This window comes from Diospyros lotus, chromosome 2 (assembly GCF_014633365.1).
Source record: "Diospyros lotus cultivar Yz01 chromosome 2, ASM1463336v1, whole genome shotgun sequence".
Taxonomy (NCBI): Eukaryota; Viridiplantae; Streptophyta; class Magnoliopsida; order Ericales; family Ebenaceae; genus Diospyros; species Diospyros lotus.
Window position 1 is genome coordinate 43,276,056 of NC_068339.1, and position 18,413 is coordinate 43,294,468.

General features: G+C 32.4%; 1 protein-coding gene across 1 annotated transcript; it reads left to right on the forward strand.

Moving 5' to 3' along the window:
- The first annotated feature begins 973 nt into the window (after positions 1 to 973).
- LOC127794841 (pseudo histidine-containing phosphotransfer protein 2-like) lies at positions 974 to 6,782 on the forward strand. The gene is made up of 6 exons (XM_052326096.1): positions 974 to 1,021; positions 1,536 to 1,669; positions 2,208 to 2,280; positions 2,403 to 2,479; positions 6,508 to 6,580; positions 6,702 to 6,782. The coding sequence occupies exons 1-6, from the start codon at positions 974 to 976 to the stop codon at positions 6,780 to 6,782; spliced, it is 486 nt and encodes a 161-aa protein (XP_052182056.1).
- The last annotated feature ends 11,631 nt before the right edge of the window (positions 6,783 to 18,413 follow it).

The window sequence follows — 18,413 nt, forward strand, 5'->3', positions numbered from 1 at the left end:
TTAACATTTCATATAAGATTAATTATTCCGTTTTAAAAAGGGCAATGCTAATATTTTCATATATATTACATGAGTTCCAAAATGCAAAGGAAAGAAGCTAAAATGGAAGATCATACGCTAAACAGCTATCATTCCTTCTAAAGATTTAATAGATTTATATACTGCAAAATAATGTATTAGAAAATGAAATTAAGTAGCAAGAACTACAGTAAACAAATCATTAGCATTCATTTTAGTTTTATAAAATGAATCCTTAGAATAATATGGTAGTAGTAGTTTTAATTATTGGGCTCTTTTGTTTTTTACGCTGAAACATATATATCAATTTAATTTGTCAATCAGGTCAATTTGAATTTATTTATTAAATAAATAAACAAATTTGAACAAAAATTTAGAACTTGTTTAATAAGAGAGTCGAGCTCAAATAAAAATCTCTTCAATTTATTTATTTTCGTCTTAAGAAACTTGTTAACAAATTTGAATTTATCTTGTTTATCTTAAATAAACCAAGGTCAAACATAAAAACTTTTTCACAAATTGAATTCAAACATTTTTTTATAGAGTTCAACTTATAAATAAATCAAGCTCAAACAATTTAAGAAATAAACGAGCCAAACTCAAACAAAGTTAAGCTCAGCTCAATTTTTCTTGACTCCTTTATTTATATGTCTAAACTTTAAATAAAAAAATAATTGAAAAAAACAAATAAAATCCACATGAATGTATTACGGCCCTTAACAAAATTGATGAAAAAAATATGCTATATATATATTTAGAATTTCCCTATAAATTAATTTCTTCTCTCTTATTTCTATAATTCTATTCCCCCCCCCCCCCCCCCCCCCCCCCCTCTCTCTCTCTCTTCTCCACTATATAACCCTTCCTTTCCTACACACATTCTCAACTAAACTTCAATTTTTCAGCTCTTCTCTCTCTCTCTCTCTCTCTCTCTTCCCTTGCTTTTACTTGTGCAATGGAGAGGGGCCAACTTGACAACATGAGGCAGTCCCTTCTTGATGAGGTTTACTCTATTATCTTCATACCAATGGCTTCAAGCATGCACTAACATAAGAAAGACCAGCTAGCTGGGTGAAAACCTGCTCTAGCTTTGTCATTTCTACCTCTGCTTTTTGTATATATATACAAAAGGATGCACTAACAATTCATTGATTTTGTGTGTATATATATGTGTGTGTGTGTGTGAGAACGTGAGTTATTTTTAAAATATATATATATGTGCGTCATGCATGTGAAAAAATAGAAAATGTCACTGAAATAATGTGACGAAATTTTATAACTGTTAATTGGTACCTAGAAGACATGTATGTAATTTTAATGCAGTGCTTCGTATGAATTAATGCATAATTGTAAAGATATGAAGTTATTTCCAAAAAGGAATATGCCCACACGTAAATTATAGAATTACCAAATTGATTTTTTAAAGTTAATCTTCTTCCTATGGAACAAAGAAAAGAAAAGAAAAGAAACTCTCTTTTATTGAATACAATAAAGCTGAGTAGTGCGTTTCCTCACAGGGACTTATTGGTGAAACATTTATTCAATTAGAGAGATTGCAAACTGAGGCTGACCCTAACTTCATCGAAGAAGTTGTTTCAATATTCTACACCACGGATTCAGCTAAATGTCTTCAGAATTTAGAGCAAGCCTTGTAAGTGTGTGTGTACATGCTCATTAAATTTTATTATATTACGGTGGCAATATTGTTTAATAATGGCGTTCGATTGTGCGATTTCTTAACAGAGAGAAAACTCCTGTAGATTTCTTTGAGTTGGACAACCTTATGAGTCGGTTATATGGATACTGTTCGATGTAAAAATCTTAACTTTCAGTAATAGAAATCTATATATATAACAACATGTGTATATGTGCACATATATAACATCTCTCTCTCTCTCTCTCTCATGGATGCAGTTTTGGATCCAGGAGGGTCACTGATAAATGCATGGAATTTAGGAGGCACTGCGGGGCAGAAAATGGAGATTTAGAAGAGTAAATTCTGATTATTTTGCCTCTTATCACTATATTTGCACAGAATTTGTGGTCGCTTCAGATTTGAAATGAAAAAGGAACAAAATTATATATAGCGTTTTAATGTTTAGATTCATTTGCATTTTTGTGGCAAAAAAAAATGCTATTTTGAAAACCTTTGTCTTCACGAGCTAATTTGCATGCATCAACACAAGCAGATGCAAGATGGCCCTCCAACAGCTCAAGGAAGAACTGGCAACTCTCAAAGGGAAGCTTGAAGCCTATTTTCTGGTCTTTTCCTTCTATCTAATAACAGGATTAACATTAATTATATATAACTCTTTAATTATATATACTTTTGTGCTAAACTTATATTTATTTGTTTGTTAAATATTGTTAATCTGCTTGTTCAGTTGGGAAGACAAGTTCGAGTTGCAGAGGCTGTTGATGGCTCCGATCAAGCTGTGGATTACCAGAATGGAGTATCATTGTAATCCATGAACTTCGTATGCAGTATCATTTTAACTTTAAATAAAACAAGAACAAAAAAACAAAAAAAGAAGAAGTTGGCTTCTAGAAGTAACATGTAACGTTATACGAGGCTTTTAGTTGATATATATTTTATTTCAATGAATATATATATATATATTAGGAATCAAGGGTTCTAGATTGCTGAACTCTAAAAGGATACCCTAATCGATTATTTCTTATAAGGTCTGTTTTTATATAAAAATGTTTAATTTATGTCTAATTTATTTTTCTCTCTTTTATTTTAAAACAATTATTTGAAAACAACCCAGATACTATTATTTTGTGGGTTAGAAATGAAGACATGGACCTCTTTTTCTTGCCCCATCCCAGATACTATTCATAACAAAACTGGCCCACCCCAGATTCTGTTTTCATTTTTATTATTATTATTTTTTAATAGAGGTTTTTTATTTTTTTAAATCTCACTTTAATTAATTTGTACCTTTACGTAACCCATTTTTCAAAAATGTTAGAATTATTTTTTTTTTTTTGACAAACAATAAAGGTATTCTAGTTATAATTTGGAATTTGGAATTTGTCATTTTAAATTTCAAATGTTTTATGTGGTGATATTATATCGAAGAGTATTTGGATGTGGAACAAAACATAAAAAGAATTAAGTATTTAAAATGATATCTAAATATGTATTATTTTAAACCAAACTATTATTATATGCCATCAAGTGCTCATTAACAAAGTCATAAACATCTGTCTATTTGTAATGTATGCATATCTGTGCTACTATATAAAATAAAGAGGATATTTTATTGTTATGAAGTTATATCAATAAAGTGAATTTTTAAAATATTTTTAAAATTTTTATTTAAAAATAAAAATAACTCAATCATTAAAATTTAATTTCAAGACCAAACAAATAAAAATATTTAATTTTATATATTTTTCAATTGAAGCGACACTTGCACTTGAATGCTCCTTCACCTTCTAGCTTATAGTGGAGTGATAAAATGGTTGTAGACACTCTTTATGAGATTGTCTATGCAAGTAAGAAAGTTAAGAGGCCACTTTTTAAGGATTTTAGTGAAATTCGAGAGTAAACTAGGATGAAGTGCAAGACCCATTAAAATGCACTGCTGTTACAAATAAAGAACTCTTGTATAACACAAATATGAATATTATATTCATATTTATTCTAAAGGCTCAAGTCTCGGCCACCTCTAATTATATGTTATACAAATACCCAAATTATTTTTTTATTCTACTTTTACCAGTATTATTATTAGATAATAAGTGAGGGATTGTTATATATAAAGATATATTGATATTATCTAACAATAATAACATTGATAGTTTTATGATATATATTATAATTTATTCTTTGATTTTCTTTATTTAAATAAAGTGATAGTTATTGGATGAAAAGACATGGACTTTGGTTTAAATTTAAAAGGACATATACTTTCTGTTAGTGGTGTATGTTTTAATATTAGATTTGGATGATATTTAGCAAGCTTATTTGTAATGCATTAATTATATTTTTATATAAATTAATAAAAGACACGATTTTCTTCATTCATATTTTTTCCAATCAATTATATAAATGAGTTCCTAGATCTTCTGTGTGAGAATCTTATTTTCAAAGTATTAAGACTGTGTGACAGGATTCTCTGATAATATAATTTCTTAAACTATTCCTAATCCTTAGATTCTTTGGATGGGGATTTCGATTAATCGAGTATAAACTAGTATAGGAGTTACTATCTCATTCAATATGGAGATAATGATGAGAAAATGGTGTGTCACATGCACATATGATATAAGATGTAGTGGTAGACCTGTAGGTGGTCATTGGGAAATGATCAGCCAAATGTGACACCAATGACTGATCACATAACTTGGCGAATAATGATTGTGTCATCAGGTTGCGATGGTGTGTTGATCCTTAAACTTAAACCAACATGGTTGTTTTGTGTATTGGTATGCGAGATTTACTAATAAGCTGAACCATCTAATTGAAATGTGGAAATGTTCATCTATGTGGTTTCATATTACTAGTATATGGAGACAGGTGTTAGGAATATGATTTGTCATCCTTATCATTATTTGATGGGGTGAATGTTCTATATGATCTACTATTAATTTTATAAGTGTTAATTGGTACCTAGAAGACATGTATGTAATTTTAATGCAGTGCTTCGTATGAATTAATGCATAACTATAAAGATGTGAAGTTATCTCCAAAAAGGAATATGCCCACACGTAAATTATAGAATTACCAAATTGATTTTTAAAGTTAATCTTCTTCCTATGGAACAAAGAAAAAAAAAAACTCTCTTCTATGGAGTACAATAAAGCTGAGTATTGTGCTTTCTCACACAGGAATTTATTGGTGAAACACAAGGTCGGACCTTTCATGAGGCCCATGAGGCAGTTGCCTCAAGGCCCATGAAAATTTCATTACTTAGAGGCTCATAAATTGAAAACATCCATATTTATAAGGGCCCATTACCCAGGCCCACCCACCCACCCACCCCCTTCTTTGCAACCCTTCTCCTCTCCTCTCTTTCGTTCGTTGCCCTAGCCCTACCTCTCTCGCTCCGTCGCGCCTTGCCCTAGCCCTCTCCACCACCGTTGGCGGCTCGCCCTCGCTCCTCTCATTGATCCGTTGCCGGTCACCAACTGTCTCTCTCTTCTCTTGCTGCTCCGTCGCCCTTCGCCATCGCCCTCTCTCTCTCGCCTCTCGCTACTCGGTCGGCGGCCGCTCGTCCTCGCCTCGCCCTCATGGCCGGTGGCTCGCTGCTCCGTCGCTCGCCCAACAAGTGTCGCCTCTCTCTACTCTGCTCCGTCGTTCGCCCTTGCCGACTCGTCCTCGTGCTCGTGGCCAGTGGCTCGCTACCCCTTGCTCCGTCGCTCGCTGTTGCTGGTGGCTCGCTGCCTCTCGATTGTCAATTGGCTCTCATCAGATTCAGTCTTTTCGATCCACTTCTCAGAAGCTCCAACTCCAGTCTCCAAATATGCTTAAACTTTTAGTAGTTAGTTGCTCCTTCACTTCGTTTTGTTTATAATGCATAATGCATTCAGATATTTGGATAACTTGCATATGTCTATTTTATTGATGTTAGCTGAATCTGAAAATTATGTCACAAGATTGGCTATTGAGAAAAAAAAAATTCAAATTGATTGATATTTTTGTCTATTAAAGTAATTTTCAATTGATAATTTAAATTTTTTTTAATTTTATTCTTTGATATGGTGTAAATATTTATTTATATTTTATTATAAAAAAAATAAAATTTAGACGTACTAGGGGCCATTTTTACATTTTGTCTCGGGCCCCCAAATAAAATTTACATTTTATTCAATTAGAGAGATTGCAAACTGAGGCTGACCCTAACTTCATCGAAGAAGTTATTTCAATATTCTACACCACGGATTCAGCTAAATGTCTTCAGAATTTAGAGCAAGCCTTGTAAGTGTGTGTACATGCTCATTAAATTTTATTATATTACGGTCGAAATATTGTTTAATAATGGCGTTCGATTGTGCGATTTCTTAACAGATAGAAAACTCCTGTAGATTTCTTCGAGTTGGACAACCTTATGAATCGGTTATATGGATACTGTTCAATGTAAAACTCTATTAACTTTCTGTAATAGGAATCTATATATATATATATATATATATAACATGTGTATATCATATGTGCATATATATAATATCTCTCTCCCTCTCATGGATGCAGTTTTGGATCCAGGAGGGTCACAGATAAATGCACAGAATTTGTGTATTTAGAAGAGTAAATTCTGATTATTTTGCCTCTTATCACTATATTTGTACAGAATTTGTGGTCGCTTCAGATTTGAAATGAAAATAACAGATATCTTTGGATGAAAAAGGAACAGAATTTGTGCATTTTATTGTTTAGATTCATTTGCACTTTTGTGGCAAAAAAAAAAAATGCTATTTTGAAAACCTTTCTCTTCACGAGCTAATTTGCTAGCTTTCCTTTGCATACATCAACACAAGCAGATGCAAGATGGCCCTCCAACAGCTCAAGGAAGAGCTGGCAACTCTCAAAGGGAAGCTTGAAGCCTATTTTCTGGTCTTTTCCTTCTATCTAATAACAAGATGAACATTAATTACAATAACTCTTTAGTTATATATACTTCTGTATTTAACTTACATTTATCTGTTTGTTAAATATTGTTAATCTGCTTGTTCAGTTGGGAAGACAAGTTCGAGCTGTTGAGACTGCTGATGGCTCCGATCAAGCTGTAGATCATCAGAACGGAGTATCATTGTAATTCATGAACTATGTAGTACCATTTTAATTTTTAAAAAAAAAAAGAAAGAAGAAGAAGTTGGCTTCTAGAAGTAACATGCAACGTTGTACCAGGTTGGCTGGTTTTTATTATGTTATATGGGCTGCCACGTCTATTTGAGATTTGCTGATATATATTTTATTTCAATGAATCTATATATATATATATATATATTTTTTTTTCTTTTATCTCTCTCTCTCTCTCTATATATATAAAAGGGTACCCTAATCGATTATTTCTTATAAGGTCTGTTTTTATATGAAAATGTTTAATTTATGTCTAATTCATTTTTCTCTCTTTTATTTTAAAACAATTATTTGAAAACAACCCAGATACTATTATTTTGTGGGTCAGAAATGGAGACATGGACCTCTTTTTCTTGCCCCATCCCAGATTCTGTTGTCAGTTTTATTATTATATATTATAGAGGTTTTTTATTTTTTTAAATCACACTTTAATTTGTAACTTTACTTAACCCATTTTTCAAAAATGTTAGAATTAATTTTGTTTTGGACAAACAATAAAGGTATTCTAGTTATAATTTGGAATTTGGAATTGGAATTTGAAATTTGTCATTCTAAATTTCAAATGTTTTATTTGGTGAAGAGTATTTAGATGTGGAACAAAACATAGAAAGAATTAAGTATTTAAAATGATATCTAAATATGTATTATTTTAAACCAAACTATTATTATATGCCTTCAAGTGCTCATTAACAAAGTCGTAAACATCTATCTATTTGTAATGTATGCATATAAAGAGGATATTTTATTGTTATGAAGTTATTTTAATAAAGTGAATTTTTAAAATATTTTTTAATATTTTTATTTAAAAATAAAAATAACTTAATCATCAAAATTTAATTTCAAGACCAAAACAAATAAAAATATTTAATTTTATATATTTTTCAATCGAAGCGACACTCATGCTTGAATGCTCCCTCACCTTATAGCCTATAGTGGAGTGATAAAACGATTACGGATGCTCTTTATGAGACTACCTATGCAAGTAAGAAAGTGAGAGGCCGCTTTCTAAGAATTTTAGTGAAATTCGAGAGTAAACTAGGATGAAGTGCAAAACCCATTAAAATGCATTATTATTACAAAATCAAGAACTCATGTATAACACGAATATGAATATTATATTCATATTCATTTGAGGTGTTCATGTATTGATCACCTCTATTTATGTGTTATACAAACACCTAACAAGTTTATGTTTGTATATTTTTTATTTTTTTATTCTTCTTTTAATAGTATTATTATTAGATAATAAGTGAGGGATTGTTATATATAAAGATATATTGATATTATCTAACAATAATAACATCGATAGTTTTATGATATATATTATAATTTATTCTTTGATTTCCTTTATTTAAATAAAGTGATAGTTATGGGATAAAAAGACATGAACTTTGGTTTAAATTTAAAAAGACATTTACTTTATGTTAGTGGTTGTGCTCTAATGTTTGATTTGGATGACATCTAACGAGCTTATTTGTAATGTATTAGTTATATTTTTGTATAAATTAATAAAAAACACGATTTTCTTTATTCATATTTTCTTCAATCAATTATATAAATGAGTCTTTAGATCTTTTGTGTGAGAATCTTATTTTTAATGTGTTAAGACTGTGTAACAGGATTCTCTGATAAAAGAATTTCTTAAACTATTCTTATTCCTTAGATTCTTTGGATAGGGACTAATTAATCGAGTATGAACTAGTACAGGGGTTACTATCTCGTTCAGTATGGATACTGATGGAAAAATGGTGTGTCACTAGTAGACCTATGGGTAATAATCATTAGGGAACGATTGATTGAATGTGACACCGACAATTGACCACATGACCTAGTAAATAATGATCGTGTCATCAGATTGCGATGGTGTGTTGATTCTTAGATTTGAACCGACATGATTGTTTTGTGTATTAGTATGCGGGATTTGCTAATGAGCTGAACCATCTAATTGGAAGGTGAGAATGTGCATCAATGTGGTTTCATATTGCTGATATATGGAGACATGTGTTAGGAATAGGATTTGTCATCCTTGTCAGTATTTGTTGGGGGTAAACGTCCTATGTAATCTATTATTAATGTGATAAGACAGTCCCTAATCAAGGTAGATTGAAAGTTAAGAAATGTGTTCCCTGGGGTGTTATTTAGTCACATTAATGAGGTCTAACACAGTTATTGAATTTGTCACTACATGGCTCTCCCTACAAGAAAATTAGTGTTTAGCGACGGAATTTAGTAATGGAACAATTCCGACGCTAATTAGGGACGGATAGTGACGGAATTTTCGTCGCTAATTTTTTTAAATATTTTTTTAATTTAGTGACGGAATTAGCGACGGACAAGCCGTCGCTAAAAAATAAAAGAAATTAAAAAAAAAAATTAGAGACAGGGCCAAACCCGTAGCTAAAAAAGAAAAGAAAATAAAAAAAAAACAAATTGAATTTAGCGACGAGGATACACCCGTCGCTAAAAATAAAAGAAAATAAAAAAATTAAATTTAGCGACATGGATATACCCATCGCTAAAAAATAAAAGAAATTAAAAAAATCAAATTAAAATTAAAATTTAGCGATGGGGGATAAACCCGTCGCTAAAAAATAAAAAAAATTAAAATTAAAATTTAGCAATGGGGTAAACCCATCGCTAAAAAATAAAAGAAAATAAAAAATAAATTAAAATTAAAATTTAGCGATGGGGGATAAACTCGTGGCTAAAAAATAAAATAAAATATATAAAAATAAATAAATTTAGTGGCGGGGATATACTCGTCACTAAAAAATAAAAGAAAATAAAAAAAATTAAATTTAGTGACGGGGATATACCCGTCGCTAAAAAATAAAAGAAATTAAAAAAATCAAATTAAAATTAAAATTTAGTCATGGAGATAAACTCATCGATAAAAAATAAAAAAAATTAAAAAAAATCAAATTTAAATTAAAATTTAGTGACGGGGCCGAACCCATCGTTAAAAAATAAAAGAAATTAAAAAAAATTCAAATTTAGCGACGGGTCAAACCCGTCGTGAAAAAATAAAAAAAAATTAAAATTAAAATTAAAATTTAGTGGCTGGTTAACCCCATCGCTAAAACATAAAAAAAGTTAAAAATTTAATTAAAAACTTTACATTTAAACATAACATAATTATTTAACACTAATATAATAATTAATAAAGTTTTATTTGAATGAATAATTAAATAAAATTAAAATTAATATTCATTGCCTTTTACTAACATTAATATTAAAATTAATATCATTAAATAAGTTTGAGAAATTTCGTTGTATAAATATTCTGAAAATATATGAAAGAGAATACTATAAATATATTTTATATACATCAATAAACAAAAAGACTTTCAGATTGATAGCTCATGAGCGAAATTTGATCATGAGAGGTTGGGGTTTCGAATCTAGTAAAGAGTCTGAGATAATAGTTGGGAATAATATTCCAGCGCTGTCATGTGGCAAGCAGATCTGTTAAAAAGAACCAAAAATATAAATTTAAAATTAAAAAATAGCAACGAGAATGCTTCTGTAGCAAAAAAAGAAAAATAATATAAATTTAAAATACAAAACTTTAGCAAATAGGAACGCATCTGTCGCAAAACTTTGGTAGTTTGATTCGAAGGTGCAACACTTTTAATTATTTCTGAGATTAATATCCTAGCGCTGTGTAATATCCTAAATAAATAAATAAATAGAAAAACTGTAAACTAAATTACTGAAATTAAATTTAGTTAATTAATTTAAATTAATTAATTTGTTAAAATTTTGAGGCGGTGCCCGTGTGTGCTTCGAGAGTAAGCAAATGGCCAAAATTTGATATTTTTATTTCTTGTCTCATGGAAGCTTCTGGTCAATGGAAAGCAGAGGAGCAGAGAGTGAGAGATAGAGATCAAAGGGAGCTGAGAGTGAGCAGGGAGTGAGAGGGCTCGGCTGAGGGAGAGATTGAGGGGGAGAGATCGAGACCGAGAGAGTGAGAAAGAGAGATCGAACGAGGAAGAGAGAAGGAGGTGGCGGCCATGGGAGGCTGGCCGAGCTTTGCTCGGCCATGGCAGCGACGCGGCAGCAACAACGGGGGGCGGAGCGACGCGTGAAGCAGCGGCAGTTGGGGCAGCGCGGTGGCGCGCGGCGATGGCTGGAGGTAGGCCCGGCGACCAGCGGAGGGCCGGACAGCGAAGGCCGGTCGCAGCCATGCGTGGTTGCAGGCGGCCGGACGCGTGGGAGGAGAAGAATGAGGCAGCAGCGCGGGGAAGAAGAAGAAGAAGAAGAAGAAGAAGAGGGAAAGGAAGAAGAAAAGAAGAAGGAGGAAAGGAAAGGAGAAGAAGAAATGGAGTTGCAGGTGCGGGAGATGCAGGGAGGAAGAAGAAAAGAAGAAGAATGAGAAGAAGAAGAAGAAGAAAGAAGAGGAAAGAAAGAAAAGAAAAGGGAGAAAATAAAGGAAAATAGAATAATTTGGGATTTTTCGGCATGGGAAGTGATCAGGTACGTGGGTAAAAATTAGTAGAAGTATTACATGTTTAAATTATAAATTTTACGCAATTAAAATTAATTAATTTGAGTCCCGGTGGTGTTATTTGCCAGGAAATGATTTAATTTGCATCGGGAGTTCGAGTGAGGTCGGAATCAGCTAGTTTTAGGCAAGTTCTCAACCCTCATCTCTTGTTCTTTAATTCCCGTGAGAAACCCTGTGATTTTTTTTATTTTATACCCTCCGTTCGTCTGTTTCGGTTCATTTATTAATTATGAAAATTTGAGTTATCTGATTTAAATTTAATTTATTAAGCTGGCTTTATTAGAGGGATTTAATTTAAAATAAATATGAGACTCGTTGAGATTTTAATTGTGGTGTGCTTACGTGGGATTTTAGACGGCTAAATTAATTATATTACACGGTAGATTTATTTAATTAAAGCTGCGATTTTATTTATTGCCAGCAAACGTTTTACTTCGCAACGGGTGCGTAAGAAAAGCAAAGAACGACCGTGTAAAGGCAAGCTCTCAACCCTCTCTTCTTGATCTTTAATTCCCGTGAAAGACCCCGTGATTTCCTATATTTTACCACCTCCCTTACTTTAATTCGGCACCTTGCTTTATTGGTTGAACTATTATTCATTTGTTTTAATTTAAATTAAATCTGAGGCTTCTATAATTTTATTCGTTGTGAGCCTAAGGGGGTTTGTACCGCTCCCATTCCTTTCGGAATGATGCTGAACCCAGTTGGGGAACTAGGTTCCTAGTCGTGCGGGTTTTATTTAAAATTTTTCTCAGATTTATTTATGGTTCGGTTAGAGCTATTGAGCAGTGGGGCAGGGGTCGATTGTTGGTGACATTGGGGTAGACTATGGTACGGCCCTGATGTGGACCGTCGGGTGGACACCCCTAGTCACTGGCCGTTGACCGGTGCCGGGCACTGCTGACTAGCTCTGCCGGTATGTGATTTACTGCATGATTAGATATCTTGTATTACTGTTCATGATTTGATATGCACATGGGTACGGGATGCATGATGGGATATTCATTTATTGAATATGCTTGGACACGGACATTCTAGTTTGGGTAGGTTGCATCCACCGCGAGCATATGCATGGCGTGTGGTTTACTATGTGGGCGGAGCATGGCCTGATGCCTGGATGTATGGGCTCCTTGTATCACGTTGATGCTCACTACGCCATTGCATTTCTATGTGCATTGCATGGATACTAGTAGTATTTAGTTCTCGGACGGGAGTACCGTTCCAAGGGAACCTATGGCTCGGTTGTCGGGAGTACCGACGGATACAGGTGACGGGAGTACCGGCCTGGGACAGCGCGCGCAGGTTTGTGGAGATATTTGTTGCCTTTCAGGGCAGCGGCAGGTTGGTATGGGACTTGGGTGCCAAGTGTCTTATGTGGGCCCCAAGGACCGGTATGTGCTTTTATTTTATTATGCTATTGAGCTGTTGTGTTGTAGCGTCTCATGGCTTGTGTGTACATGGGGGTTTATTCTGGGGTGAGATTTCTGGTTTTGTGTAGCCTTCAGCCTTTTCTTCCTTATGCTTGCTGAGTCTCTCGACTCACCTTGCTTTCCATCATTCCAGGTAGTGGCGGCGTGGGCCATAGCAAGGGAGTCAACTTTAACAGCAGAGTCGGTGTGGTGTACAGGCAGTCTCGTCAATCCCTATCCACTCTGATGTCTAAGTAGAATTTGCTCTATTATTTTGTACTGTGCCAGGTGTTTTCTCGAGTCTTGTGTATGTCGGCACAGGAGTTTGTGTTTATTTATTTATCTTGTGACCGCTGTATTAGCGGGGTACCCATAGTGCATGCATGTCTTGAGCTTTGCTTCCGCTGTTCTCATTTTTGTGTATGCGTGCCGGGGTGGTCATTGTCTCTGTGTTTATTACTTTTCTCCTCCCGTAGGCGCTCCCGTTCGGGTAGTCTTGGTGGTTGGGGATATCCGGGCGGGGGTGCTTACACGCTGTCACGTGACACGCTTATGAGGGGAGGGTAGGACCTGACACACGTTCAATTTTGGGGCATCCACTAAATTTAGCGAAGGAATTCGTCGCTAAAAAAATAAAAAAATAACAAACTTTAGCAATGGAACAATAGTAATTAAAAAATAAACATGTATGTAATTTCTCAATGGATTGAAGGCTTACAAAATAAACATATACTAATGAATGCAACAATAGTAATTAAAAAATTGTGTCAATTTAAAGTATTAGAGATAAAATATAGGAACTCGTAAGTTAGAACACTTGAACACTTGTAATGAATGTTCTCTAATCTCATAACTAATTAATGCTACGGCATCTAAGTATTTATAGTTGACAGTTGAACTATTGAAGACAGTTGAGCTGCATTAAATGCACTTGGAATAAAAAATTAATCTTTAGTATTTTATTTCTATTATTTTTTTCCTTAGTTCTTTATCTTTTATACTTATTTTTTTAATTAATGTGAAGTCGTAAAATCAAATACCTATAAAAGAACTATATTAATTTTATTAATTAAAAAAATAAATTAATTTTTAAAAATTTATTTTCCACTGACTAACAATCACTCGGCACTAATTCTCCATTTGCGATGGGTGATTGTCCAGTAGCAGATGATTGTTGATTTTAGTTTTCTCTCAAAATACTTATCATTTTTAGTTTACAAAATTTATGTAATTTTTAATTTAAATTCATTAGTAAAATTATATTTATTTATAACATAAATATTATTAATCACTTAAAAAATAAAAAATACATTTTTATCTCTTCTTCTACAATTAATAATAAATTTACAAATTCTTAAAAAATATTGTATTTATTTTTTGGTCATTATTATTTAAATAATTTTAATTGATTTATTTTTATTAATTATTTTTCATTTTTCTTCTCTCTTGATTGTAAAATATTTCTTTCTTGATTAGTTTAATGTTGTAAAATTAAATAACTATAAATTAATTATATTTTAAAGTATTTTAAAAATATATATTTAATTTAAAATAATATATATTAATTTAAAATAATATATATTAATTTAAAATAATTAATTAATATATATTAATATATTTAAAATAAATGGGGCGCAGTCCTAGATTCAGCAACGGGCACTGCCCGCCCCCTACCCCCCTCCCCCTTCTCCCTTTAAAGTTTCCCTTCTTCTCCCTTTAAAGTTTCCCCCCTCCCCCTTCCCCTTCGATCCTCTCATCTCTTCTTTGTGCCTTTACTCCTAATTTTGTTTCCTCTTGTTTATCTCTTCTCCATTCCTCATTGTCTCACTCTCACTGAAATCGTGATAGTGATTTTATTTTAATGTGATTTACATTCGAAACTCATCAAGATTTGAAGGTATTTTTTTTTTGTTGTTGTTAATTATTTAAATTACAATATTGAATGTTTGTTACATAATATGTACTATTTGATTAATTGTTAAGTTGTAAATAGTTGTTAATGTTAATATTTCTGTTAATGTTATTAATATTAATATTTATGTTAATTGTTTACATAATAGGCACTATTTGATTAATTGTTAAGTTGTAAATAGTTGTTAATGTTAGTATTTCTATTAATGTTGTTAACGTTAATATTTCTATTAATTGTTAATGTTAATATTTATTATAATATTAATTAACTATCATTTATTAATGTTAGTATTATTTATAACAGAAATAATAATTTATATTTATAACTGAAATAATATTCTATTTATAACAGAAATAATAATAGAAATAATAACAAATCTGTTAGTATTCTTTATAACAGAAATAATAAATCTGTTAGTATTATTTCTGTTATAATTTTAAATATTTGTTAGTATTATTTTGTTATTATTTATAAATTATTATTATGTATTATGTGATTTAATTAAATAAATTAAATTTAAAATAATATATAATTAAATATTTAGTGACTGGGGGGGAAGGGGCGACTATTAGGGGGAGGGTTTATTATATATTTTGTATTATTATTATGTATTATGTGATTTAATTAAATAAATTAAATTTAAAATAATATATAATTAAAAATTTAGTGACTGTGTGGGGGGAGGGGCAACTGTTAGGGGGAGGGTTTATTATATATTTTGTATTATTATTATGTATTATGTGATTTAATTAAATAAATTGAATTTAAAATAATATATAATTAAAAATTTAGTGACTATGTGGGGGGGGGGGGGGGGAGGGGCGACTCTTAGGGGGGAGGGTTTATTATATATTTTGTATTATTATTATGTATTATGTGATTTAATTAAATAAATTAAATTTAAAATAATATATAATTAAAAATTTAGTGATTGTGGTGGGGGGGACTGTTAGGGGGAGGGTTTATTATATATTTTGTATTATTATTATTATGTATTATGTGATTTAATTAAATAAATTAAATTTAAAATTGTCAGGGCCCACTCCCGGATTTTCCTGTTAGCACAGGAAATTCAAGAGAAGGTCCACTCAAAATGGATACAGATACTCAAATTTTCAAGAAATTTCTTTTTCAAATTTGTTTACTAATAATAGGAGCCATAATAAATTACATATCATTCAATACATCATCATCTTGGGCTTATCGCCCATACATTATGAAATAAAAGGATACTAAGGCTTAAAAAAAATACAATAAGCCCTCTATTTATTGCCCTTAACATACACCCACGAATCTTTGAGGCCGAGACATCTCTATACACAATTAATTTGAACACGCCCCGCAAATATCTATCTTCCATTACCTGAAATGACAAAAGAATAACATGAGTCACATGGCTCAGCAAGTATATAGCAAAGGAAGAATCCATATAACGATATATGAAGGCATGAATCATTCAGAGCCAAAGAAAACCATTACCCAACATCCAGATACCCATTAGTTTCATGCCTTCTGGACTGGACAACAACATCCTCAAGGAATACAATTGCTTATGGATCATCAAACCCATATTTCAAAGTGAGCCATAAGGCTCGATAGGTAAACATATATATATATATATACAATACTGGAAGCACAAATGAAGGGATGGATACAAAATAGAGTACACCTGACTCCCCAATACAATTTACCCCTCCTTCAATTCTCATTTATAAAACCATTATATAAGTAACCATATGCTACAACAAAGGAAGCAATAAGGTTAAGGCATGGAAAAATTCAAAGTGGAATAGATCCGACTTTCCAATTACGGGTAGCATTTCCCATTAATTCCCATCATTTAAATCATTCCCATGCTATTGCCAGTATGCATTTTATGCATCGATTCATTTCTCATAAATACATAAATCTCCATACATTGCATTGGCTCACACAGCCTTCCATATACATGGATCACATTGGCTCTCAAAGCCCTTTTTTTCACATGCTTGAATGCATACATATATATATAAAACCAATTTTCCACTCAGTGGCTTGAGCATCGCCTACCGGGTTCATGGCCACCTCACCCGCGTCAGGCGTTCTTTTAGGATATCCTTTTCTTTCTCCATTTTCGGAACATAGCCGTCGTGCCAAAATAATAGCAATAGGGTGCAAATCATAATGCCATGCAATGTTCATGGAATCTCACATAAGTAAATCATACATGCTTCGTTATAGAAATGTACACATCATGCACATTTAAACATGCCAATAACATATTCACTCATGAGCCCATGCATGCACATAGGCATATCTTCAATCACATCTTTTTATGGCCACTCCATTTCATTTAAGGGTAATTATTTATCTGGAGTTATCAATGCATCCCCCATGAGACACCATGAACTTACCAACCAAGGATATTTCTTAACAATTTCCCAATTGATTATTATTATACCTCCTCATACAAGTCAATTGTATTTTTATCTTATGAATCCCATGTATTTACATATATATATCTTCAAACACATCTTAACATTTAGAGGATTGAGGGATATCTAAAGGAGCATTTACAAAACAATTTACTTTAACATTCTCACTTGATTTGGGTTAAGAAAAGCTTTAATCAGCTCAAATCATATCCAAAATATATGATATTATATATCAAATCGAAGCCCTAGAAGTCTAGTTTATGACGCTTCAAACAGATTGCAATTTTGAATTCTACATCAAAAGTTATGACCGAAAAAGTGAAGCATGTGTAGAGTAGTCAAAGCTGCGGCCGAGTCGACTCGCCCAAAACCGAGTCGACTTGACCTCCTGGGTGAGTCGACTTGGCCGAGAACGATCAAAAAGGGCCCAAAAAGCCTCCAAAAAGCCTCAAAAAACCCTCAAAATGACCAATAAACACCCCAAAACAATCCCAAAACCACCCATGACTAATCTCCTAACCCCCAAGTTGCCATTCCATGAAATAAAGATGGGGAAAACAAGCCCTAATGAGACTATCACAAAAACCCGACAAAGCTTTGAAATAACAAATGGTTTGAAGAAAATATATAACCAATTCCAAAATACTTTTTAACCATAAGAAAATAAAGAACCATGAGGTATTCGACATCACAATGGAAAATGAAGCAAGCTTGCACAAAATAAAATAAATGTGCAAGAGGAACTTGCCTTAAAAGAAAACCAAAGAAGCTTGCCCGGATGCCAAATGATCCATCTTCTTGAAGCTCCAAATATAGCAACAAAAATGAAAGAAGAAGAAGAAGGGAGAAGAAGAAGAAGAAGAAGAATGAGAAGGGAGAAGGGAGGGCCACGAGAGAGAGAGATTGGGAGAGGAAGAATGTGGTCTCCCAACTAATACCCCCCACAAATGATCATTATGCCCTTCACCTCACACACACAACACAAAATATCCCATGACCATTTTAGACTTTTGCCATTTTCTAATTTTTTCTTTCCCATTTTCTTTATTTAACCCATTATGAAATTCCCTAATTGCCCTCACATTTTTCCATAAAACAAGGACCATTTGGTCACTTTGTATTTTACATTTTATTTCTTCTTTTCTTTTAATCCCCAAAATAAAATTATATATATATATAATTTCATTTATTTAATTCCATTTCTCATATTATACACATGGGCCTAAGCCCAATTCACTACAAAAAAATCAGCATTTAGCGGTGGTTTTTTTTTGCATTTAGCGACGATTTTTAACCGCCGTTAAGTATTTTAGTGGCGGTTTTGAAAATCGTCGCTAAGTCAGCC

What these genes read in the sequence shown, in the direction of transcription:
- LOC127794841 (XM_052326096.1), top strand. Translation starts at nt 974, where the DNA reads ATGGAGAGGGGCCAACTTGACAACATGAGGCAGTCCCTTCTTGATGAG. An exon ending in TACCAGAATGGAGTATCATT is followed by an intron (nt 2,480 to 6,507) that starts GTAATCCATGAA and finishes CAACACAAGCAG; the next exon opens with ATGCAAGATGGCCCTCCAAC. An exon ending in AGCTTGAAGCCTATTTTCTG is followed by an intron (nt 6,581 to 6,701) that starts GTCTTTTCCTTC and finishes CTGCTTGTTCAG; the next exon opens with TTGGGAAGACAAGTTCGAGC.